The sequence below is a fragment of the Telopea speciosissima genome, chromosome 1 (genome assembly GCF_018873765.1).
Source record: "Telopea speciosissima isolate NSW1024214 ecotype Mountain lineage chromosome 1, Tspe_v1, whole genome shotgun sequence".
Classification (NCBI taxonomy): domain Eukaryota; kingdom Viridiplantae; phylum Streptophyta; class Magnoliopsida; order Proteales; family Proteaceae; genus Telopea; species Telopea speciosissima.
In genome coordinates this window covers 75,380,822-75,406,079 of record NC_057916.1, presented here as the reverse complement: position 1 = coordinate 75,406,079, position 25,258 = coordinate 75,380,822, and the positions used below count along the sequence as shown (strand labels likewise).

The following is a 25,258-nucleotide window of genomic DNA, read 5'->3' as shown; positions in this document are numbered from 1 at the left end:
TCCCTCCTTTTATTGGGGGGATGTTGTCCTCACTGCAGCCTATTTGATTAATAGGCTGCCTACTCGGATTCTTGACTCCAAGTCCCCAACTGAGCTGTTACATGGCTCTTCTTCTTTTATTGTTCCCCCTCGGGTGTTTGGTTATGTTTACTATGCTAGGGATACTAGATCCCCCAGTAAGCTTGAACCCTGTGGTCTCCGTTGCATTTTCTTAGGTTACTTTGCCATCCAAATGGGGTACAAGTGTTATTATCCTCCTGCCCTCCGTACTATGGTAAGCATGGATGTTGTTTTTCATTAGAGTCTTTCCTATTATTTGTCCCCACCTCTTCAGGGGTAGTTTTAGTGAAGATGTGCTGACCATAGAACCCCCTCTTCAGTATATACATGATGAGTCTGTTCCAGCCCCTCCTGCTCTTGTTCCTCCCTCTACTTCGGGGGGAGATGTTCTTATACAGGGGGAAACTACAGAAAGTGATAATAATGAAATTCCTATTCAGGGGGAGATCACTCCAGTCCAGAAAACCATTAGTGAATTTCATAGGAGGATTAATGATTCAAATTTGAAGGTCTATACAAGGAACCAAACCAGAGATAAGCAGCTTCAATCCACTACAGCACCAGTACCCATCCAGTTGCCAAACCCGGATCCAGAACCTACTTCTCCACCTGGTAAGACTTCTTCTCTTGAGCTACCTATTGTTATTCGCAAAGGTGTTAGAGCTTGTACTCAATACCCTATATCTCATGTTGCTTCCTATGATTCCCTTTCTCCATCTTTTCGTACATTTATTTCTTTTCTTTCTTTTGTTCGTATTCCTCAAAATTGGCAGGAAGCTCTATCAGATGGAAAGTGGAAGGCAGCAATGATGGAAGAAATGGAAGCCTTAAAGAAAAATGACACATGGGAGCTTGTGGTACTTCCACAAGGGAAAAGACCTGTTGGATGTAAGTGGGTGTTTATAGTGAAACAGAAGGTGGATGGCACTGAGGATAGATATAAGACACGACGTGGCAAAAGGGTTCACCTAGACATATGGCATTGATTATTAAGAGACCTTTGCCCCTGATGCAAAGCTGAATACTGTCTGTGTTCTATTATCCTGCGCAGTTAATCTTGGATGGGATTTACAATAACTGGATGTGAAGAATGCTTTTCTTAATGGAGAACTTGATGAGGAGGTGTATATGGATATTCCACCAGGGTTCTCTTGTGACAAGACCAAGGCAAAGTGTGCAGATTAAAGCGTGCACTTTATGGGCTGAAGCAGTAACCTTGAGCATGGTTTGGCAGGTTTCACAAGGCTATGATTTCTGCAGGCTACAAACAAAGTAATGCTGATTACACTCTTTTTATTAAAAGAGTTGGTGAATAATCATTGTTCTTCTAGTCTACGTTAATGATATTGTGGTAACTGGTAATGATGGTGATGAAATCAGCAGTCTGAAGAATTTTCTGGGTCAGGAATTTGAGATTAAGGATCTAGGACAGTGGAGGTACTTCCTTAGAATTGAAGTTGCTAGGTCTTCTAAGGGCATCTTTCTCTCCCAAAGGAAGTATATCTTAGATTTTTTGACAGAGACTGGTTTGTTAGGGTGTCACCCTTCAGATACTCCCCTGGATGCTAATGTTCGGCTCAAAGAAAAGGAGGGTGAACCTATTGATAAAGGCCGGTACCAAAGGTTGGTAGGGAAGTTGATTTATCTCTCACACACGTCCTAACATTGCTATAGCAGTGAGTACTGTGAGTCAGTTCATGCATGATCCCTACTCTTCCCATATGGAGGTTGTTCTACGTACTCTTCACTACTTGAACTCAGCTCTAGGGAAAGGTATTCTTCTGTTTCCTCATGATCACCTACGGATAGAGGCCTATACTGATGTTGATTGGGCTGGTTCTCCTGACCACAAGTCTATCTCTGGGTACTATACTTTTGTAGGTGGCAATCTTGTCACTTGGTGTGGCAAGAAATAGAACATGGTAGCTCGTTCCAGTGCTGAAACAGAGTTTCGTACTATGGCACAAGGTATTTGTAAGTTACTATGGATGAAGGGTTTATGACAAGACCTTGGTGTTCCTATTTGCCTCCCTATGATGTTGTACTGTGACAACAAGACTGCAATCAGCATTGCACATAATCCAGTACAGCATGATCATACCAAGCATGTTGAGGTGGATAGGCATTTCATCAAGGAGAAATTGGAAGAAAGACTGATTTGTGTTCCCTTTGTGAAGTCTGCTGATTAGCTTGCTGATATGTTCACCAAGGGACTGTCTAGAAAGTTGTTTCATCCTACTTTAGTCAAGTTGGGCATGTTTGACATTTTTGCTCCAACTCAAGAGGGAGTGTTGGTAATGTACACCAGAATACTATGGGGGTATTCTGGTCCTTTTGGGTTTTATGTTTTATGTTTTATGTACTGCCGGCTCTCTTAGTAGAGTCGGCTAGAGTAGGGACAATTCTATCTTTTAAGTTGTAATTCTGATATTATAATATAAGAGCTTGCTTGGTCTAATTGACCATTCAAGCCATTCATTCAAAGATGTTTTGTTAACAATTAATTTTTTCAAGAACCTACCTGGTTGATGTGGAACCCAATAATCAGACTTTGACACGATTCATAATGATCAAATGTGAATACCGGACAAACAAATGGGTGAGTATTTTCAAATAAGACGGGGTGAGTTCAGTATCGTTCGATTTTCAGGGGGTGTCATGTAATTTACCCTAAAATAAAATGGTAAATAATCAGGCTGGGATTACCAGATGGTGAGGCATTCTTTTTCTGGTCTGGTTTTAAAAGAAAATTTTGATCAGATAAATTCTCAATAGCTGTCCTGCGGTACTCCTTTGGTATTTAGAGAATATATTATATGCCCTCTACAGAAAAATTAAAAAATGTGAATTGAAAGTTTAGGAACCACAAATGAGGAGCCATGTTTACTTGGTGATATTTGTACATCATTGGTTGGTTCCATCTTCTGCAGAAGTATTGATTGCTTACTGCATGTATGCAGTGGTATTTGGCCATCTGTAGGGACCATAATAACCTCCTCTCTTCCCAAGGATTTTCTGAACCAATCAACGTGCCTCAGCATCAGATCAAAACTCACAGGAACAAAAAAAAAACTCTTCCTTAACTGTGTCTAATGTAGTAGAACTTTTTTTTTCTTACTATTTTCTCACATCTCCAAGCAGTTAGCTGTGAAGAATCCGAAGGTTGAAGCTTTCCTCAAAGATATAGATATGGAAAACTGCCTAAAGAAGGCTCATGTAACTCTTGCTCACAAGAGGAGCCATGGTGTCACTGCTGTTGCTAGTTATGGTATGTACCTCCACCGGAAGGTACCTGTAGATATGACTGCATTTCTCGTCTCTGATAACTTGGCTGCCCTGGAAGCCCAACCTGGTTCTGTTGATGGTGAGAAGATAACTTCAAAAAACCAGTGACCCCAAGTGACCATATGGACTGGAGGACTTGCAACCAAGGGAGCCAACACATTACCACAGCTGCTTTTGTAGGGGAAAGCAACTCGCATAGAGATTGACCCACCTGTCACCATCCCAGGGTCTTTGGATTTTTATTAAGCTTCTTGAAAATTTATTACTACATAATCTGGATGGTTCTTGTGGTTCCCTCCAAAATCAGTAGCATCGTCTGAATGGCATTTTCCGTTCTCCTTGGGTTTTGAGGATATGAGATAAGAAGTGAAAAGGTATGGCTGCCACAGAGACGGGAAAATCTTCTATAGGAATGTGAGCAGTTCTGCTCTGAGTTTGTGTACATTTGCAATGTATAGGCCCGGTTTAATTTGGTAATCCTAGTTAGGGGTGCGAGAAAAGAAATTCAGTTTTGCTCTCTCTCTCTCTCTCTCTCTGTGTCTGTGTGTGTGTGTGTGTGTGGAGGATTCCCTACATTTGATCCCTTGCTTTTCAGATGAAGTTCAGGATTTCCACTGAGATATAAGTTTGTTTTTGGTTTACTCTATTGTCATGCTTAGTGAAGAAAATTTATGTCCAAACGCTACTTGCACATTCTCCTTCTATCTAATAAATATTTTTTCTTTCCCTCTCCAAAAAAGGGGGGAAAAAAAAAGATGGAATGCAAAACTTAATAGACTAATATAACTGAGTAAAAAAATAAATGGAGAGGAAAGGAACTCACTCAAAAGGGTGGGGTGTGGGGAGGGGATCATGAATTGTTGATTACAAGCTTCTAGCATTGTTAGTTGTATTCGTATATATAATTTTTTTCAAGGATGAGAGAATGTTTATGTGAAAGATCACTCCCACCCCCCACCCCCACTCAGACAGAATGAACTGAATATATAAAAAGAGAGGAATACTGCATGAAGTATCCAGCAGAAAAGATTGAATACAGAGAGATACAGAAAACAGGTGTCTGGTCTCCTTTATCAAGAAAACCACAGTATACTTGGGAATAGCTAGGTCCCCAATTCGGTGCCAATGAAGCCTGCAACTAGTGCCACGAAATGTACCAGCAGGAAGGTTTTGTGAAGAATGAAAATAAAGCGATTGATGGTGGAGATGAACCAGTACAGGATCCATCCATTTCAGAGACATTACCAAAAGTATCATGCCTATTGTCATTGATCTCGTAGGGGGAAAGAACTATTGCAGTCTGTGTCCCGACCATATCCTGTCTTAAAGCTTCTTTATCTGTTATGTTTTCCCTTCCTTTCCAAGATTCCTATCCGATCTATTAAAATTTACGAGAAATAATGATGATGATTGTCTGTTGTTCCCAAAATGGGGGCAAGACCCTTCTTTTATAGATTGAGACTCTCCTAGAGCCTCTTTAGGTCAAATAGAAAGAAACCTCACTCAAAACCGTTGGATTTTGAGTGAGATATGGCCAATGTGGTATCAATGGCCAAAAATACCTGAAAAACCCTTCCACATTCTGTTAGGTATTTTCCTAGAAATTTGTTGTTCAAACTTCTCAACAGGTCGCTATATGGTCTTTGGTCCTTAGAATCTTTTGGTAATTTTATAGGATATTCAACTCACAAGATCCATAGTCCTGTTTGCTTGGATGGACCAGCTCAGAGGGGCTACAATTCTTGAAAAGTGTAAGCTGGAATTTAACAAGGGCAGCCCATGATTTGAGGAAAAAAATTCAAATTAAAGAAGCAGCAGGGGAAAAACCAAAAAGAGAAGGGATAAGAAGAGGAAAAGTAATACAGGTATTGGTGAATAAGGAAGAGGGAAAGACAGGAGGAAAGAAAAGAAAGAAAAAGAAAGGGAACTCAATCTGATTTACCACCTGGTGGCTGCCACAGGCTGGATGCCAATTAATGTTGGGTCAACTTCAAATCTTTTCTTCCTGTGAACTTCACATCTTCGACTTAGAATACAACAACAACAAAAAAAAACTCAGCCTCATCCCAACTTAAAATGTATTCCAAGAATGCATACCAAACACTGCCTTAAGTGAAACAAAATGAAGAACGTGTATCATATTGTGAATTGTGTATGCACCACGTAGGCATGCACCTTGTTGTGTGTTACACATGGGCCAATACAATCTAGGTGCATGCCTGGAAGGAAAACAAGGCACAAGATGTGTGCCTCACGTCTCCTTGTATCGCAATAACCCTGCTTTTAAGTGATTCTTTGAGACAACTAATAAGGGTCTGAGTCTTCTGAGTTCTGACAGTACCTTACTTAAGAACTCACATGAATTGTTTTGCCTGAAAGACACCAGTATGGCTGGAACACTTGAGTGAATAAAAGATAACCTTTCCAATAACTAGATGTAGATAACTAAAGGAAAATTCAAAAACCTAACTAGTTTTTAAGTTGACCAAAGGAACATGTAAGGCTTTATGGTTGACTCATGGCTCAATAAAGTTGGCTTGAGTTCACATAATTGCTAATGTTTATCAAGCCATTGCAGATGATCTCAGAATCCCCTTCGGGATAGAACTTTAGTGAGACCTGAATATACCTTTCCCCCCCCCCCCCCGGCCTCTTCATTATGTTAAATGCAATTCATCAACATATTTATCCTAAATATCTTCTAGTTATCTAGAAGGTTTTGTTGTTTGGTTAGTCATTGGTGTATGGAGGTTGGTCTGTTCTGTTTCTTAGTCTGCTATCCCAGTTGTGTTTTTGCAGGTGCTGGTTGTTTTCGAGTGTAGTTTTTAGATTTTTTTTCCTTGCGCCGTGCTTCTCATACCCGGGTTCTTATACCTCATATCAATGCTTTTTCTCGTGTTATAATAATTTCATTTGGTGCTGATTTAAAACTTACAAAAAAAACAAGTTGACTCCTAAATTCCTATTGGTCTTTATCCAAATTTCGACAATGAAAACAACTTACTGGAAAGAAATGATTTGATTCCTGTACAAATCTCTGGCAAGGGAAAGATAACATCCTTGACAAATGCTCTGTTGTTTTATCCCAGTTTAGTTTTGTACATGTTGTGATAATGGGATCCTAGATCACCGAAACCTTAGATGGGGATTCCAAGAAGAACCCAGCACCGTAGAGCAGAAACTAGAATGAGAAAAGGATATTTTTTCATATCTCAGAATCAATCATTCTGAACGGCCTGTTATCCTGGTCTGAGTAACAGTATTGAGGTGGGGATTTGATCTTCAAACTATGATCTTAATCCTAAGGTTGGATCTGAAGATACCGGACTGGCACAGAAATAGAAAGTGTCCAAAATAGAATTAGAAACTCATAGATATTAGTAACTAACTCCAGAATTTAGGTCAGACAATATGGTCACAAACAGAATTAGAAACTGAGATTAGCATCCTGCAGAAACAGAGTTCAGAAATCAGAAATACTGCTGAAACAAGAATAGAAACTCAGGAGTTCAAAAGCTGCAACTTAATCCTGTTTATCAACTTCAATAATAAGACTTCTGCTTGATAGAACTTAAGAAGAACATGCGCAGGCCTCACTAGAAACAGATAATTGAAATCAATAAAAGATCTCAGAACCCGTGAAGAGATCAGAATCGACAGAGAAATCTGAAATCAAATTAGAAATCAGGTGTAAAGAAGTTAGGTCAATGAAGGATTACTCAATTGACTTTAATAAATAAACTGAAGAAGGAGTGGTTGATCTTACCAGCAGAATGATATATAGTTCAGAAACTGACCTTAATAATTGAAGAAGAAAAGGTAGCAGATATGTTAGGCTTCACACCCAACTGTGGAGAAGGAATCCACCAACCCCACCCTTGGCATTCCACCAAGGTTTCCTTATTGCATCCCAAAGTAGAGCAGCTCTGACTCCCTCAGAACCATTGATGCAGTTATGCGTAGGACATAAGACTAATCCTATTTTCCACAATTGCTCTTACCTTTATTTTATTTATTTTTGGGTGAATAAAGAATTCATTACCAAAAGGAGATAGAGATACAAGGAGCCCCCATAAAAGGGAAAAGGGAAAAAAAACCATTACAGGAGGACAATATACAGCAAAGCGAAACCCAACCATAGTTTTCACTGTTATCACCAAACACCCAATCGACCAGCATAACCCAACTAAAGGCAAGCAAAAGCAAAACATAGCATAGCAGTCATCACACAACAGCGTAACTCCAAAACCTTCCAATTTTTATTGTCCATATGATGGATTATACTAACACAGCAAACAACGCTGGTGCTGGAAATAGAGTTTACCAGGATTTCGATTCCACCCCTCAGAAGATGAGCTGCTGGACTTCTATCTCAAGAACGTGGTTTTCGGGAAGAAGCTCCCTTTTGATATTTCGATTCCATCGTTCACAATCGCACAGCTCTTCCCAATTGCAGCAACATCCTCCGCCATGTCTCTTCTCGTACCTCCCGTTTTGGTTTCGTCTCCATTGCCGCTCGACAAAACCTTAATAGATACAGGAACAGATAACCCCACAAGAACCTCCTCAGAGCAAAGACACCGGCTAGGAACTATCGTCTCTCTCTCTCCTCTTCTCTCTTTGGATAATCGACCTGTACAGCTGTACTCATGCGAAACCTGAAGATAATATGTTTTCCAATAATCAAAATGAGAAGAAGAGTTACACTTATATACACACAAGATAATAGCTGGACCAAAAGAATCAAGTTCTAACCAATTAAGGGGCACAAGTGATAATACAACATGTAGTGGTTTAGTTTGCCCTTAAGAGAGTGGAACTGTTGACGAGAAAGCTTTTAGTAAGGATGTTTGCAATCTGATCTGCAATAGATATATAACGAACAGCATTCTACTTTGAAGTCACCATGTCATGGACAAAGTGAAAATGAATTTCGATATACTTTGTTCGAGAATGAAAAATGGGGTTCAGAGTCAAATAAGTTGCGCCAATGTCATCACACCAAATGATAGGAACAGTGGGAAGAAAGACACACAGTTCTTGAAGAAGGGAGCGAAGCCAAACAAGCTCAGTAGCGACAGAAGCAACAATCTTATACTCGGCTTCAATTGAGGATCGAGAAACAATTCTCTATTTCTCAGACACCAAGACACCTTGGAGTGCATTTGGTAACGTTCAGAACAGTTCTTTTGTTCAAAAATAACAAAAAACATGAAAAGGTGTTTGGCTTTGAGGTTCGTTTTTTCATTTTTTTAGAACGAACCGGAGGTCTTGAGCATCAAAAGAACGTTCTTTACAGAGCGTCTCAGAGACGGTCTGCAAAGAACAAAGAACGACGAGCGACGGACAAAAGTCACAAAATTCGTGATTTTTTGAGAGAAATCACGAAACTCATCTCTCGCTCTGCTAGTACCAATTTGGAAGACGACGAAGGAAGGACTCACTCTGCAACCCTAGGTGAGATCTCTTACTCTCTCTCGCTCTCTCTCCCTCTCTATCTCTCGCATGCTCTGGTAACGTTCGGTCGGTGTTTCCCTCTCTCTGTTTCTCTCTCTCCCTCTCTATCTCTCGCACTCTCTGCACTTCTCTCTTGCTCTTTCCCTTTCTCTGTCTCTCTCTGTCCTTCTCATACTCTCTGTGTCATTTTTTGGCTCTTTTCCTCTCTCTGTCTCTCTCTCTCCCTCTCATGCTCTCCCTCTCACCGTCTCTGTGGGGAAGATTGATCCAATTTGTTTCCGATTTTGTCTCAGGAAGTGTATAGCACCCCTTTAATCAGCAGCCTACAACCGAAAAGGTTTGGAGAACAACCCCTTTGTTTCCCATTTTGTCTCTGCAGAAATCGATCCTCTATTGGTGTCTCTCCTAAGTTTTGTTCTGTACAAGATTTTGGGGTTTTATTCCACCCTCTAAGAGGGCTGCTCGAACTCGTCTTGGCTCCTTTTGCCCACTTGCTCTTACATTATTCCCCTATGGTTATCAAACGTTTTCTCTATTCAGCCCTAATGTTTAGATTTTGGTTGATTACTTCTTCTAATTAAATCTTAGTCTGTTCTTCCTAGGTTTCCTAATAATGTTTATGACTCTTTCCAACTTTGTAGTTCCTCAGATTGACAAACAGAAGCTTTATCCTACACAGTTTTTTTTGTTTTACACAGCCTCTAAAGTCTCACTGATTCATAAATCATGGTTACATCCAATATTGGTTCAGATATACTTCTTTCAGATGTAATTTCTAATTGCCTCACATCTATATAGTGTAGAAACAAAGGAATTCGTCTTTTGATCAAAATTCAAATACAAGGCAGTTGTAAATCATTTCCATACTGATAAGTGCACGGATAATCTAAAATAAAATAAAGAAAGAGAAGAGATAAAAATAGGGAGAGAAAGAAAGAGAGAGAGAAAATAGGGGATGAGTTTGGCTTAATTAGGAGGAAGCCGATCCTCTTGACTTTACGGAGGAAGTCATGCCTCTTTCTCAATAGAGAATTTTTAGGGATTCAATTCATATCCATTCACTTCACTTGCTCCTATTAAATAAGCTTAAAAACAATTAGTTATAAATCCTACAACTCCTCCACAAAACCACCCACGTACAATACAACCCTCATTATCTTTTAACTCCTTCCCATTAATTATATATAAATAACTACTAATAACTAAAATCTTAATTATTAAAATAAAGACACGTAACATTCCATCCCTCTTTGAATTGTCCTTGTCCTCAAGGACAATAAAATTGAGGAAGCGTCCGCGGATCCCATATCATAATAGGAAAAATCTCAATAAATGAATAATGATTGGTTATCTCATGGTTTGTCGATCTCATTGAAGGGAGTGTTATCACCATGAAGGAAGCGGAGAATGAATTGCATTGCTTGAGATTCTTCTTCTTCTTCACTTTCTCCTTCATCATCATCATCTTCTTCTTCTTCACTTTCTCCTTCGTCATCATCTTCTTCTTCACTTTCTCCGTCTTCATCTTCTTCTTCTTCTTCTTCACTTTCTCCTTCCTCAACTCCGCCAAACTTTGTTGAACGCGTTGATAAACTTTAACCATCTCGTTGGAGATCGTCATCATGTTCCGAATGGATGAACGCATGACCTCAATGATCTCAATCTTCATACCCATAGCCATAGGATCAATAGGCTCTAAGACCAAATGATAAGTGCACGGATAATCTAAAATAAAATAAAGAAAGAGAAGAGATAAAAATAGGGAGAGAAAGAAAGAGAGAGAGAAAATAGGGGATGAGTTTGGCTTAATTAGGAGGAAGCCGATCCTCTTGACTTTACGGAGGAAGTCATGCCTCTTTCTCAATAGAGAATTTTAGGGATTCAATTCATATCCATTCACTTCACTTGCTCCTATTAAATAAGCTTAAAAACAATTAGTTATAAATCCTACAACTCCTCCACAAAACCACCCACGTACAATACAACCCTCATTATCTTTTAACTCCTTCCCATTAATTATATATAAATAACTACTAATAACTAAAATCTTAATTATTAAAATAAAGACACGTAACACATACTTAAGGGAATGGGGTTTCAGCAATTGAAATTATTTATTCTCCATAAACCACCAAATACTCAACACAACTCAACTAATCTTTGACCCAACTACAACTACTTTTTCCTACATGAGTACTGTTGTGTTGGTCCTCTATTTAGCACTTGAAATCATAAGCACACACGTCCTGTCTTGCTACTGCAGCCCAAATCATTTTTTCCCCTGTACCCATATTAATATAAGAAATTCCAATTTGCACTGTAGCATAAATCTACTAATAATACTTCCAATTTATCCTTTTGAGATGACTGCAGCCCAAGTAATTTTCGATTACCCCCTTATCCTTTTAACACTTTCAATCTTCCTCTTCTCCTAATGGTTACAATGGGGTTCAAAGTCACCTGAGGATTAGGGATCAGAATTCCCAATAAAATTCCAGAATCTTAGAGATAGGAACAACCAGATTTCAGGAGAAATTAAGCATCAGAAAATCAAATGGTCTGATCTGGATGATAAGCTGTTCAAATTCTGAGATATGAAAGAACCGTTCTATGGTTAGGTCTATTGGATATTCAAGAACAGAATTCCAGAACCAGAAATCGATAACAGGATATAAGGAAATCAAAACTGAATTATTCGGAATATCATAAATTGAAGCATGAACAAATAGCAGAAGTCATATTTCAGTAAACAAACTCAAAAACCTGAGAATTATACTTGAATTAGGATAATTTGGAATTCGATGGATATGCAGGCCTAAGAACAGATCAAAACTGATATTCAGATGCAGTAGGACTAGCAGAACAATATTATGCTATTGTTCAACATGGAAAGACATGTCTGAACAATATTATGCTATTGCCTAGTTAGAGCTGTTCAAGTGGCATAACATAACTTTATAAGTCCACGTGTGCAAAAACTGATCTATAGTCTAAATTAGGGACTTCTTTTGATAAATTTATATATTCTATATGCTATTAATCTGTTTGGTAAATGATGTACATGGTTGCTGCATAATGAATGTATATGCCTCTCCTGAATTTTTGCAAATAAACACCAAAAAGAGTGGTTTAGTGCTCATGTAGTCAATTTAACATATGAAAATGCTTATTATGTATCAATAGTTTCCTTTTGGTTTCTCCCATTTCCTTTTTAAACATCCAATCTTATTCAAGTCATGCTTCTCATGAAGCACTTGGACTTTCCTTACACAGCACTGAACCATCTCAGTCAACTTCCTTCATCTTACCAATTGGTGTTAACACTAGGTTCCAGGGAATGCATTCAGTGTCAGTTATATGCTTTATAGTTTCACCCTTGATCTGTTTAGCCTTTTTCAGCCTTGGGGTGGGTTTGCATTTTGAGTGAAAGTGAGTGAAAGAGTGAGAGAGTGAAAGAGAGTTTTTTTCTTAGTAAATATTGCCATAGTTTATGGCATGAACTATTTTCAAGTTGGCAAGGCAGTCTTGAACAGATGTGTTTTTATAAGTAGTGGTTTTCAACACATCAAGCCAAGAAGCTGGTGGGCCCATGATCGGAAAGGCACTGTGTGAGACCACCAATGTGAATTGCTGGTCTACGTTTCCTTCCATTCTAGCATCTCTCTCTCTCTCTTTGGGGGGGGGGGGGAAGAGGGGGGGGGGGAAGGGTTGCAGGGAAGTGGAAGGAAAAGTTAGGGAAGGTGGTCATCCTAGTCAAGTCATTTTCTTCTTTTTGGTTTCTGCTAACTCCCTCTCTCTCTCCAGCCGTGTGTATGTGTGTGTGTCTGTGTGCATGGTTGAATGATGTAAATTGGAATCTGCAGTCTCAGAGGAGTTTGGTGTCATTCATCCACAAGTTTTGATACTTGGGTTTAGCTGGATTGATTAACATTTTTTTTTGGGGGGGGGGGGGGGGGGGGAGAAGGGTTTCTTATTTTGCTGTCAATTGATTAAGGTTGTTATAGTTAGTAGATTGAGTTGCAGAAAAACATGATTTATGATTACCTTATATCAGTATGTAGATAGACAAACAAAATTCAAAGGAAAGAAAACTGGGCTGGTGGAGTTGGAGTATAACAATGATGGAAGAAAGAAGAAGAAGAAAGGGGTTGCACTCAGTTTTGATGGGTCTTTAGCTCAAATTGGTAGAGCACTTGGAACATGAGTATGTTCCAAGAGGATGGTGGTTCGAGTCCACCAAGGCCCCCTTTATTCAACTGTTCATATCATAGTTAGTTATGCCACTAATCCACACAAGAACCCAATTTTAATGGCATCTTTGAAATTTGACATATTTTTATACTTTGGTTATGTTAATGAGATATTTTAATTTTTATGCTAAGGTTGGTAAGAGAAAAGGATTTTACAAGTCTTTTTTTTGGTATAATTGACAAAGAAATGGCATTATTGTAATTAATATCAAATAGGAAAGAACAGGTTTTACCAAACATCATTTTCGTTCTGAACGGCGTTCTTGAGACCGTTACCAAACGGTCATTTTCGGTCTCAAAATGCCGTTCTACACCAAGAACGCAAAAGAACGTTTCTAGTCAAGAATAGACGTTCTTTGTTCAGACCGTTACCAAACGCAGCCCAAGAAAAACAGCATAGCTTGAGGTTGATATTCAATCAACTGGGCATTCTTCCCAATCAGCGTCTAAGTAAGCCGTGAGTTGAATAGATGAGGATGGGCAAAAGATTAGGCCATCCGACATATTAAACTTAAGATAATGTAGAAAAAGCTTCACGGTTGTCCAATGCCCAGTTGTGGAAAAATGCATAAACTAGACAGCCTTACTAACAACGAACCCAATATCTGGTCAAGTGACGGTAAGATATTGTAAAGTACCAACAATGCGATGATATTCAGAACCATCATCCAGCAGAGTACCATCAGAGACAGCAGTGGATGTGCCCGGAGCAGCAGGAATGGAAACAGGTTTAGTACCATCCATACCATAACTCAATAATCGGTCGGTAATGTACTTCCTTTGACTGAGAAATAACCCAGCTGAGAACCGTGTGACCTCGACTGCGAGAAAGTAATGCAAGTTCCCCAAATCCTTGATTGCAATGGACCTTGAAAGAGCACTGATGATTGCCGAAACAGATGCTGGGGAATTACATGTGACTATTAAGTCATCTATATATACCAAAAAGCAAATAACAACTCCCTTTTCTCTAAAAATAAACAAGGAGTCGATTTTGGATGATTTAAACGCCTAAGATAGGAGAAACGTAGTCAACTGCATATACCAAGCTCGTGGAGCCCGTTTTAGGCCGTACAAATATCAATGTAAATAGCAACAAAATCTCATTTGGTAGGATCAACAAAATCTGTTTTATTCCAAGTTAACACTTGCGATTGGTGGCAGGAACATGGTTTGCAGCCAAATATTTTCCGACATATTTCTGCAAACAAAATCGTTATAATTTAGCACTATTCTTTGGTTTCGAAGGAAAAAAAAACATATAGTGGATCATTTGGCCATGGAGATGATGAATTTTTATTTTTCTCTTTTATTTGGCCAAATGTTCTCCTTGCTGGGGCGCAAGATGCCCCTAGACACATTGGGGTGGGCCAAATACCTGTCACGCCCCCTAAATGGCCACAATGATCACACCCATGTGTCTGGGTGCAACCTATGCTCCCAGGCAGAGAACAGTCTTCCTTTTATTTATACGAAATGGGGAATAGAACTTTGTGAGTGTGGCTTATGCTAGCAGTAGCAGTCCTCTAGGTCAGACACCTCCGGCCCTTGTTTTGAGAAGGAGAGAGATAGACACATGGGAGTGCTGTCGTAGACCACACTCCCGGACATAAAACTACTTCTCCACAAAATGAAATATGTAAATTTGATGAATTGTATTGATGAACCGAGACAAGCCATGACCCACAGACTAGGAAAATAATCCTCTCCAATTCCTAAAAGAGTAGCAGTGTTTTACTTGCTTCCCGCTTCCCTCAGCAAATCAATTCGACGAATTTAAGTCACAACTCCATTTTTCACCTGCTATTAATTCATGAAATGCTGTCTACAACTCTACATACATAAAGAAAGCAAACACAGATCTAATTAAAACTCATAAACCTCATAATGTTCTTTGATGAAAGTTGGAAAAAATGGTAAAGGAGACAAAGAAGGTGTAGAATACCCGGTCTTCTCCCCCCCTCAACCACACTCCACCATGATCATGAGCGTCTGCCTCCCCAGTTTGAGACACAGCCCTTAAACAAAATGACCTAAAAAGGTCTAAAAAAAAAAAAACCCCTAAATATGCAAATTGCAACATCCTCTCTCCACATCACAAAGGTGGAGATTCTGTCTTACAGATATTACTCTGAAGAACACTCTTTGGAGAGAAACCCAAACTTGAAGAAACATTACTGTAGTTACTGTTGCTGGTCGCGGTGGAGGTGATGATGCCATTGTTGTTGTTGTTGGTCACGAGTTGAAGATTTACTGGGTCTGAAATAGAGAGATTAGTGCTTGAACTTGAGTTCCCAGTACTGTAGTTGGTCTTCTTGGTTGTAGCAGTAGTTGTAGTAGTGAGATGAGAAGAAGCTTCCACATGCTTTCTTGAACGGTTGCGGCCTCTGTGCATATGCCGCTCACAGTATTTCTGGTCAGGAACCACATCCTTGGAGCACCTCCATTTCTTTCCATCTGTTCTCCTACACCTCCCTGGTTCTGGTTCCATGCTGTTTCTGTAATCAAGGCAGAAACTACTGCAACCTAAAACTGTAAAAACAAACAAAACCCAGATAAAAAACAGAAACCCAGGAATTCTTTTTCTTTTTCTCTCAGAGAAATCAAACTGAATCAGTTAAAAGAAAAAAAACTAGAAAAGAGGGAAAAAAGAAAAGGGAGACCAGAGACAGATGACTTGTGCTTTTTTTGGGACTTACAGTTAGGGTATTGTTGATAAATCCCACCATTAACACCACCAAAGGAGCTCACAACACTCTTCCAGATAGGAAAGACGAGATGGAAAGGTACAGACACTCCTGTAACCATGTATTTAAAGATGAGAGCTTGTTGTTCTAGCTCCTGCAATTGTAGAAAGGTAAATCCAGGCTTTCCATTGTTAAGCCCAGGCCCAAGCCCAAGTCCAAGCCCAATCAAAGATGACCCTTCTTCCATCCCTTCAAAAATAAAAATTAAAAAAAAAATTTTAATTTGAGGTGAAAAAAACAAAGAAAACGGAGAGTTGCATGCATTAGTGCAGTAGAGAGGACAGCAGGTGGGAAAGACAGAGTACCTGTAGTGTCTGCAACACGAGCAATCTTAGAAGGTGGGAATTGGGCCTCCATTATTACATTGGCGTTGTTCAAGTTCAAAGTTTCAAACTCAGAAAGAGGCCAGCAAATGCAAAGGAGGACTCTGAACCTGAAATAGCAACAGATCTGAATTCTGCAACTCAGAGAGAGAGAGAGAGAAGTTAATAGAAAGGGGTATAAAAGCCAAAACCACTTTAAGAAAGAATAAAGAGAGAATACTATAAACCAGTCTCTCGGACTCTCCCTCCTTGAGAAGATAGCTATCTCCTCGTCTCAGTGCCTCTGACATCTCTCTGCTTTTTGAGGTGGCAGCTGTCTGCGAAACCGCTGGGGTGAATTTGTAATTTTATGTAGTTTGCAAGGGGAAATACACGTCATTGTTCCGTTTTATGATGGGCCCATGTCTGACACATGTCAGAAATGGGTATCAGGAGGCAGGTCTGGCGTGGGGAGCGTCACCCGTGAGTGTCTGGTTTGCCTCTTTCTAATCTTTCTTTTGGGAGGTGGGAAATGTAAACTTCTTAATACTGATAGCATGAGGGTCTATGACCTTCGTTAAGGATCTTTCGTACTACTATTCAAGGACCACTAGATTGGAATCTTTTATAAGTAGTCGACCATTATGGATTTAGGAAGTTATGGTTTGTTTGGTAACGGTGCTGTCATCACACCGCATCATGTCTATGGTTTACAGCCATTGTTTCAAAAATCAAAATTGATTGTAGATCAGTAGTCATTTTGGACGTTCTGGACTCTGGAGCAACCAATTTTAGAGTTCTTGGAACAATTGCCAAGACTGATTCAACCACCAACAACTGCCCAGGGATCTTGATGAGCTGTGGTGCATTTCATGATCATGGTCACCCGGAGGTTTTGAGTTTATTTTTTATTATTTAATAGTAAAATCCAATATAGAAGAAACTTTACATAAACGAAATCTATTTGTTCAACGTTAACTTAAATGTTATTCCAATTTTGCCTTTTTTTTTTTTTTTTTGGATATAATAGTAAATATAAAATAAGAGATGCAATGACAATCAAACACGCAACAATGGCAAATATGATCTCTATCGCGTCTTCATCTGCGTTTCTACTTCTTCTCCGTTCACACATAACAACTGCATATATAAAAAGCTCAGGGCCTCCTTCGAGGTTTTGGGAATTTGGGGATTTTAAAACGATTTGAAACCCTTGGATGCAGGTGAAAGTGAAATGGATTAGGTTTGGATTTTTTTTTGGTTTGATGTGTTTGAACCGGTCAGATGAGTTTGGTTTGGGGTTTAAGATGGTTCAAACAGATCTCATGTGGTTTTCAAATTATTTAAAAAAATTTCAATATCAACCATTGGATGGTTGTCAGGCTAGGTGGGCGCGCTGAAATCTCACGAAAATAGGATGGAAGTATCAGCTTTGGAAGTAGAGGAGCCGAATCCCATAAGCTGATACTCCCCCTTATTCACTCCCACCTTGGTTAACCAAACGAAAATAGATTTTGGTACAGTGGGAAAATTTTCAATTTTTCCCACCCTGTTCTTTTCCGGCAAACAAACGGGCTGTTAAGAGTGAGGACCATAGGACCATAGGACCATATAACTCAGTATCGGATCCATTGGGTAAATGGGCCAACTCATTGATGGTTCTCACTCTAATCATACTATTGGTCACCTGACTCACCCATTCCTTGTTATATTGTCGGATAATCATAAATCCAATGGTCCAATCCATAATATTACCATATCCATCACTCTCAATCTATGGCGTCCATCCCACTTCTTCTTGTCTGAAAAGATGAAGAAAGGAGTAACGGTGGGAGGCACTCGCCAACTTGACCTACACATGCAAGTTGGCGAGGGGACCACATCCATTCCATGTAGTAAATGTTGGTTTGTACCCTACAACCCCCCACCTCTCAACCATTAATTTGAGTCGTCTATTCCTTGTCTACTACGCTGTCATCTTCCTCTGCTCTCACGAGAATACCATTTCTACAAACACAAGTTTTGGGTTCCACCAAGAATTTAAAACAAAATTACAAAACTGAAAACCAGACTAGATTTTTGGCCTTCACAAAAAAAGTTAAGACTTTGATGACTCATGACCTTCTCAATCCCAATGCGTATAAATCTTTCACAAAGGAGATCTCCAAGGTTTCCCCAGCCTGTTGAAGTTTTGGCTATATTATGACTTATGAGCATCCCCTAACTAGGTCCACCAGCACATTAAGCTTTAGAGTTTAGACTCTACCAAGAAAGAAGGCAAGAAAGTCTGAAACTTCTAATTATGAATTATGAACAAGTGGGCACGATCACCGAAAAAGAAATACCTCAATAGAAGAAAGTGTCATGTGTGTCTTAATTTCTTGTACCTGTTTCAAAGATTCACCCGTTTCGACAGTTTTAGTGGGAGATCCGAATGAGATTTCTTCTGAAGTCGACCTGATTAGAGGAGTATTTATATGTTTTAGTGTCTTATTGTACAAGCAAAGGAAACAATTGAGATTTGAGCATTTTTTTAATTTAGGCCAAGTGAGAATTCTTGTAGCCTTTTTGGTGTTTTTGAGTGATCTCCACTATAATCTTCCTCCATTACATAGTGAATCATCTTCATCTTCGCCCGTAAATGCAGTACATAATATTAGTGTGAACTGACTAGGAAACTCAAATAGACTCAAAACTATTGAATCAGTTCTGTTTTTTTTTTTTTTGTTTGTTTGTTGCTAATGACAATGGTCAAAGTAATTTCTTTATGGGAGAGCTTGGCCCCTACATGTGTGGGGGGCCAATGAGAGCACATGTGTTGCATCATGGGGGTGGGGTGATCATTTCACTAGGGATGTAAATGGATATTCGTAAATCCGTATTCGATCCGCGTTCGTATCCGTTTAGGAGAATCCGAATCCGTCCGAAACTAATCGGATACGAATATGATAATCCCCCTATCCGATCGATTATTATCAGATTCATTTAACAGTCCGACGGTAATAAAATATCTAAAATATAACTCTGTGTTTGTCTATCATTTTAAGTCACCTTATTGGATTTTGTTATCTTATTTTTATAAATTTATACGTTAAGATAATGTGATTCTTTTTCTAGATTTGCTATTGATTTATATATATGGTTTTATGCAATGTGATACATAGAATTACATATCTATTAAAAATCCAAAAATAAAAAACGTAAGAGAATAAAATACTAAGAAGAGTAGAAGAAAAGGTAGTAACTGAGTTCTCAAGTCTCAACCCTCACCCTCATCATAAAAACGATAAATATGTCAACGGATAGTCGAAAAATTGTATTCGATCCGTATTCATATCCATTTAGAAGAACCAGTATTCAAAAAATCAATATCCGAAAATTATCCGAATCCATCCGAAAACCGATAGGATATTATCCGAATCCGTCCAAATATAATCGGATGCGAATATGATAATGCCACTATCCGACCGAATTCGATCCGTTTACATCCCTACATTTCACCCCCCGGTGTCTGGAGTGAGCAGTGCATTCCCCCATAGAGAACTTTTCTCATTTCTTTAAACAAATCATATTCACAACAATTAAAAAGAAGAGAGAAGGGTTTGCCAGAGGGCGGGCCTTGGTGCAATGGTCAAGGTTGCTACATTGTGACCAAGTGGTCAGGGGTTTGAGTCTGAAAACAACCTCTTTGTAAAAGCAGGGGTAAGGTTGCGATCATTATGACCCTCCCTAGACCCCACAGTGGTGGGAACCTCGTGCACCGGATATGCCATTTTTTTTAGAATGGGTTTGCTGCCACGCTACGTGGCCTTGCCCCAACGTTACGGCCAATGAGAACGTGTGCACAAGAATCCAAAGGTTATTTCACTGCCAATATGAGAGGGTGGGGGGGGGGGGGACTGCCAAGCAGCGTTCCTTTTCTCAAAGAAAAAAAAATAATTGAACCTGCTTTTTTTTTTTTGGTAAAAAATTGAATCTGCTGATGTCCTTCAAAACTTCAAGCCTCACTTCTGCATGACAAAATCTCGGAAGTCAAAATATCTTTGACATTATTAAACCAGAAACCAATTATGTAACCAAGGACACATGCATAATATGCATGGTCACAGCTCTCTATTATGTGCATCAATCATGGCAGCTCTCTCCTGTGAAACATAGGGAGAAATCTTTGAAGATTAGAATCAGATATTGCCATTGAAATGGCTCACAATGAAGAAGCAAACTCTTAGCCCTGAAATTAAATATTCATATTGAAGTCTTAGGGTCCCATACTCTTGTTAATTTTAGGGCACAATTGGGTTTCGGGGGTCTGGGAGCAGAATTTCGGAGGCAGCACCGGATGCTGTGGCTGATGTTAATGCCACAGTTTAGGGTAGTTCACTTTGAGAGGATCATTATTGCAATTATTATTTCCACTGAGATTGTATAACTAAAAGGGATGTTATGTCATGACAATCGAATGAACAACGCTACAACTTCCCTTCTTCATAGCCCTGTCCAGCTTATTTGTGGTAGGCTGTACTTCCGTGAACATTTTGGGAATTATTTATAATATTTCTTAGTTTCTAGATTTCGCAAGACGGTTCTCACACATAAATAATCAGTTACAAGAAAGAAATGCATCCAGTGATGGATTTTCCCCTGAATCTGGCTTAGGATCTATTGCAAGATCAAGTACTAGGTAGGATACTTCCAGAGTTTCAGAACACAAACCATTCATTCATGGAGTACGAAACCTGTTCCAGATTTAGAGCAAAGGTTCTAGAGTTGACATTTCTTGGTCACATAAAATCTGAATTGTTGGGAGGACCAGTTCCAGCTCTGCCAGGTCCAATTCAGATCTTACAACAATAGTTCCACTACTGAAGGTATTATGAAAGTATCGGCAGATACATCATACATGCAATGCACAGAGATGGTCCATTCAGATTTCAGCCTCAAGTTAATAGCTACTTTCTACATATCAAGAAACAATGCTTATAGGAGTGAGATTGTTAGATGGGATGTCGGTCTATTACAGAAGCAACATTATTCAGACATGATGAGAAACCATAGGCATATCCTGGTGGAACCACCGTGTGTGTGTGTGTAGTATAGTGTACATGCATGAGAGAGAGAGAGAGAGAGAGAGAGAGAGGACTCATCTCATTCTGATTATTGTTCTCTGAAGGAAACCAGTGCATAAGGACACCAAGAAGCATCACAGCAGGTATCATTTGAACATGAGGGGAGTTGTTACCTGTGGATTATTCTCTAAGACAAATGCTGCAACAAACATTCAAGTAAAACTGTGATTTTCATGTAGGAAGCTTACCTTACCAAGCTGAAAGCTGTACTTCCCAGAAGAAGAAGTTACATTTCTCCTGGATCGTATAGTCAATCTAAAATCAACAATAATCATAGAAGTAATAACAGCCATAAGCGCAACAGGAAGGGGAGAGCCCTAGAAGCCAAAAGTAAGGAATTGCATCAAGTAATAGCCAAATGGTTTCCTCTTTTTGTTGCAAATATATATATAAGGCATGCTATTTACTTATATATGGCCTAGGTTGCAGGATCATCTTTTCACTTTAGCACACTGTGCTCTTCGCAAGGTGGATGCTCTCCCAGACCACTAAAAATAGTGAATTCTTCTATGTATCTGCTATTTCTTGACCATAGAATGGTGTTTTTGTACGAAAAAGTAAAGACTACGTGGAGATCCCTCTCCCTTCTACCATACCGTAGCCTCCATAGTGCTTCAACTTTTCGTAGTGTCTACTCAACAAAGTCTGGTTAACCGAATCAATCAAGTGAATCTAATTTTTCCACTGAAGTACCACACGCATTGAAATACCATCTAGTTCAAAAGACTTCCATGTCTCAATCTTTGTTAGACTTCTATCACTTTGATTACTTTTTCAAAAAGAAATGATAAATTAAAAAGCAAAATGTTTATTGAAGATCCATCAACCACATACAACTTTGTGCTGTTGAAGTTACAAAGCAGCTTGCAGCCTTGCAGTCACAAAATGAGGCTTATGAATTGATTGAAGAATCATAAAGTAACGTTGAAAGTCCAACCCCCTCTGGTCCTTCCCCAACACACACACACACACACACAGATTACCTCCCCAAGATGACGATTTGAGGCACAGCCTAAGAGCTCAAATGCGAATATTCCAATTTGAGCAAGCAATATACACACCTTTGAACACAGAAATACAAGAAACTGCCAGAAATTACAGTCAATTTATCCATGAAACAAATCTTTGATGGGAATTGTATAACTTACAATGAATGATGTGCTGACACTATATCAAAGGCCTTGGTCACCATGGAGATTACACTAATCTTAACAATGACAACAAGAACGACAGATGCAAACAATATATCCACATGGCTCCATAAAAACTGTACTTGTATGAGCATTCCAATACTAGAAAGGAACAGAGCTGAAAAGAGGTTTCTAATTGGTAAAACAAATGAAGCAGAAGTACACTATCTGTAAGGAAACACTAAAGAGAGTAACTTTTTTTCTTTCAAGAGAACAATAGGAATGAAGTGGATTATCCAAGAAGAGTTAGAGAGTTAGAGGGTACACACCCTAAAGAGAGTTATCCACATCATTCATCGTAAATGAATAAAAGCATGTTTATATCACAATAGTTGATCATTTTGGTACGTTTTGAAGGAAATGTTTAATCTCTTGGGGCTAACCAAATTGAAATAACAACGCAACAAATACAATGCTGCAGTGAATGTTTCATCATGGTAAAAAATGTCCACAGAATTTCAGCTACATATAAGAAACATTTATATCTTTGTAACATTGGTCAAAACATGACTCATGAATCGATTTTTGTTTTTCTCCTGATTTCCTAACAAAAAATAATTCTTCTTTAATTTTGAAGTATTAAAATAAGTATTTGACGCTGCCTACACAAGGTTCCATCTCAGTTAATAAATTGAAGCTAGACAGTTTACCAAGCATGAATATGTAAGAACCATGATTGAGGCATTCAAATTGATTAAATTAAATTAATTTAGTACTAGGGATGCCTATATTACCTTGGTTTTTACCATAAGATTTCTTGGAATGACGTGTCCTTATGCATGCTGCCACTCTAAGAGTTGGTTGGGTCAATTTCTTCTTTATATATATATTTTTTGAATTTTTTACATAAATTATTAAGATAACTATTGGGGAAGGGGGCGAAGCAACTCCATGCTCAATTTCATCTACACCTCCATTAAATGAATTTTCTTCTCCCAAGAAAGTCCACATTCAACTTAGGAGTCTAAGAATGTGGAGGAAAACATGGCAATTTTTTATTTTTTTTGGAGAGAGACTTTGGAGTTATTACATAGTTAAATTTTGTCACTTCTCTCTAGGGGATTTTTTAGAAGTTTGAAACTTGTCCACTTTGGAGTTTGGGGTGAGGTTGGTGTTGTTTGCAAGCTATTTGGTTACCTTTTCTACAGATCAAGATCTTCCCATTTCAAGCAGCATTGGAAAAATTATGGCCAATTAATGGGCAACTTGTCAGGGTCAGGCAAGATTTCTATTTTAGATTTTTATTTTACCAGGAGTTGGAGTCAATTTTAAGTTGTCACTTTTATTTTGGCTGAGAAAGGTTGCAAGCACTCATAGTTTTTCTACTTTTAGCAGGAATAAGACTAGAGTCCACATATAGGAGTCTGGCCAGTTCTAAAACAGCTTTTGGTTAAAAAAAAATCTAGATTTGGTACTTCCATCAGGACATCTTCCCTCCTTTGCTGCAGTTAAAAGTTTCGTAACTATAATTTCTGCTGGTACTCACTGTTAAAGCTTCCCCTCATTACTGTTCATGTGATTATAGAAATCCAGGCATAGTAGTCACAGCGTCTAGGTGACCCAAGGTATTGACCCAGAAGAAAGGCGAAACTAACAAGGCATCCAAGGAAACCAAGGCGCCTGGACGCCTAGGCGTTGACTTGACAACTACAAATCGAGGTAGAATTTTTCAAACATCTTCACTTTTACAGGTTCGTGATCAACTCTGGGGCAGCTCTCTTATAATTCTGGCTGGACACTGATGCTCTTTCTGCAAGTCTAGAGTGCTTTATGTTTTTGACTAGTCACATTCTTAATTTTTTTTTTAATCTGAAACTAGTCTCATAGCTAAATCTTATTGCTATCTTATGCTAATACGTCACTACTCCCTCTCATCATTATTAGAGTTTATGTAATAGGGGTACTTTGGGAACTGGTTTATTATCTTGTTGTCTTATATTGTATTTTTCTTTTCTTTTTTTTCCTTTTACCTCCCCAGGGAGGTGTATGTAATTCCTTATATCATGTTAGTCAAGCAATATAGGTGTGAGAGAGTCTATACTCTCATACAACATTCTAACACAACTTCTCTTCTTCTTCTTCAACCTTCTACCCACATCTCTTCTCTTGCAACCTTTAGATTTCAATTTGGTATCAGAGCCAGTTTTTGATTTGAGAGTAGTGCTTCAAGTTCTCTGCTCCCATTTCCTCTATTTGGAACTCTAGGTTACAAAGGGGTTCCAAGGAAGAGAATACTATGTGAAAAGTTTGAAGAAATCATGAGATGAACTTGTATAAGATCATTGAAACATCAAGAGGCGGCCTCACATGAAGAAATAGAGATTTGAAGCTCAAATCAAAGGACAGCCCAAATTACTGTTCCATGAACAGTACCCGAGAAATTATTGTTCCGTGAACAGTAAACCGAGAGTGTTCTTGTACTCTAAAACAGCCATTGTTCTCCCTCACCTTGGCTTCGTTCAAGCTTGGACCTGGCCCATTGGAGTCGCTCTAGGGTCCCCTTTTACACTCCCTTGGTATCAAAGCCCAAGGTCTACAATTCAATTCTTTTTGCAGCTGCTATAGTACCTCCGCCAGCTTTTTCCTTGAAGTTCTCTCTCTGTCTCATCCGGCAGTTGTTGAAGCTGGAGATCCACCAATCCCTTCAACCTTGATATTACTCACAAGGCAACCTTGATATTACTCACAAGGCACACTCACGATGGAGCAAAGGCAGCAACAAAGGCAGCAAGCATAAAGCTAATTTTTATTAATCAAATTCGTGTTCAATGCTGGCCTCCCTTACAAACTTATATAGAAGACTCAAAAATAGACTTAGACACTAAAAAGAAATGGCCTAAC

At 39.0% G+C, this 25,258-nt stretch overlaps 1 protein-coding gene across 1 annotated transcript; it reads right to left on the bottom strand.

Annotated features, from left to right (window-relative positions):
- Positions 1-15,129: 15,129 nt before the first annotated feature.
- On the bottom strand, positions 15,130-16,283 carry LOC122638588 (growth-regulating factor 10-like). Its single transcript, XM_043831456.1, has 3 exons — positions 16,101-16,283; positions 15,752-15,987; positions 15,130-15,584 (listed from the first exon to the last, which is right to left on the bottom strand). The coding sequence occupies exons 1-3, from the start codon at positions 16,154-16,156 to the stop codon at positions 15,148-15,150; spliced, it is 729 nt and encodes a 242-aa protein (XP_043687391.1). The 5' UTR covers positions 16,157-16,283; the 3' UTR covers positions 15,130-15,147.
- Positions 16,284-25,258: the final 8,975 nt, after the last annotated feature.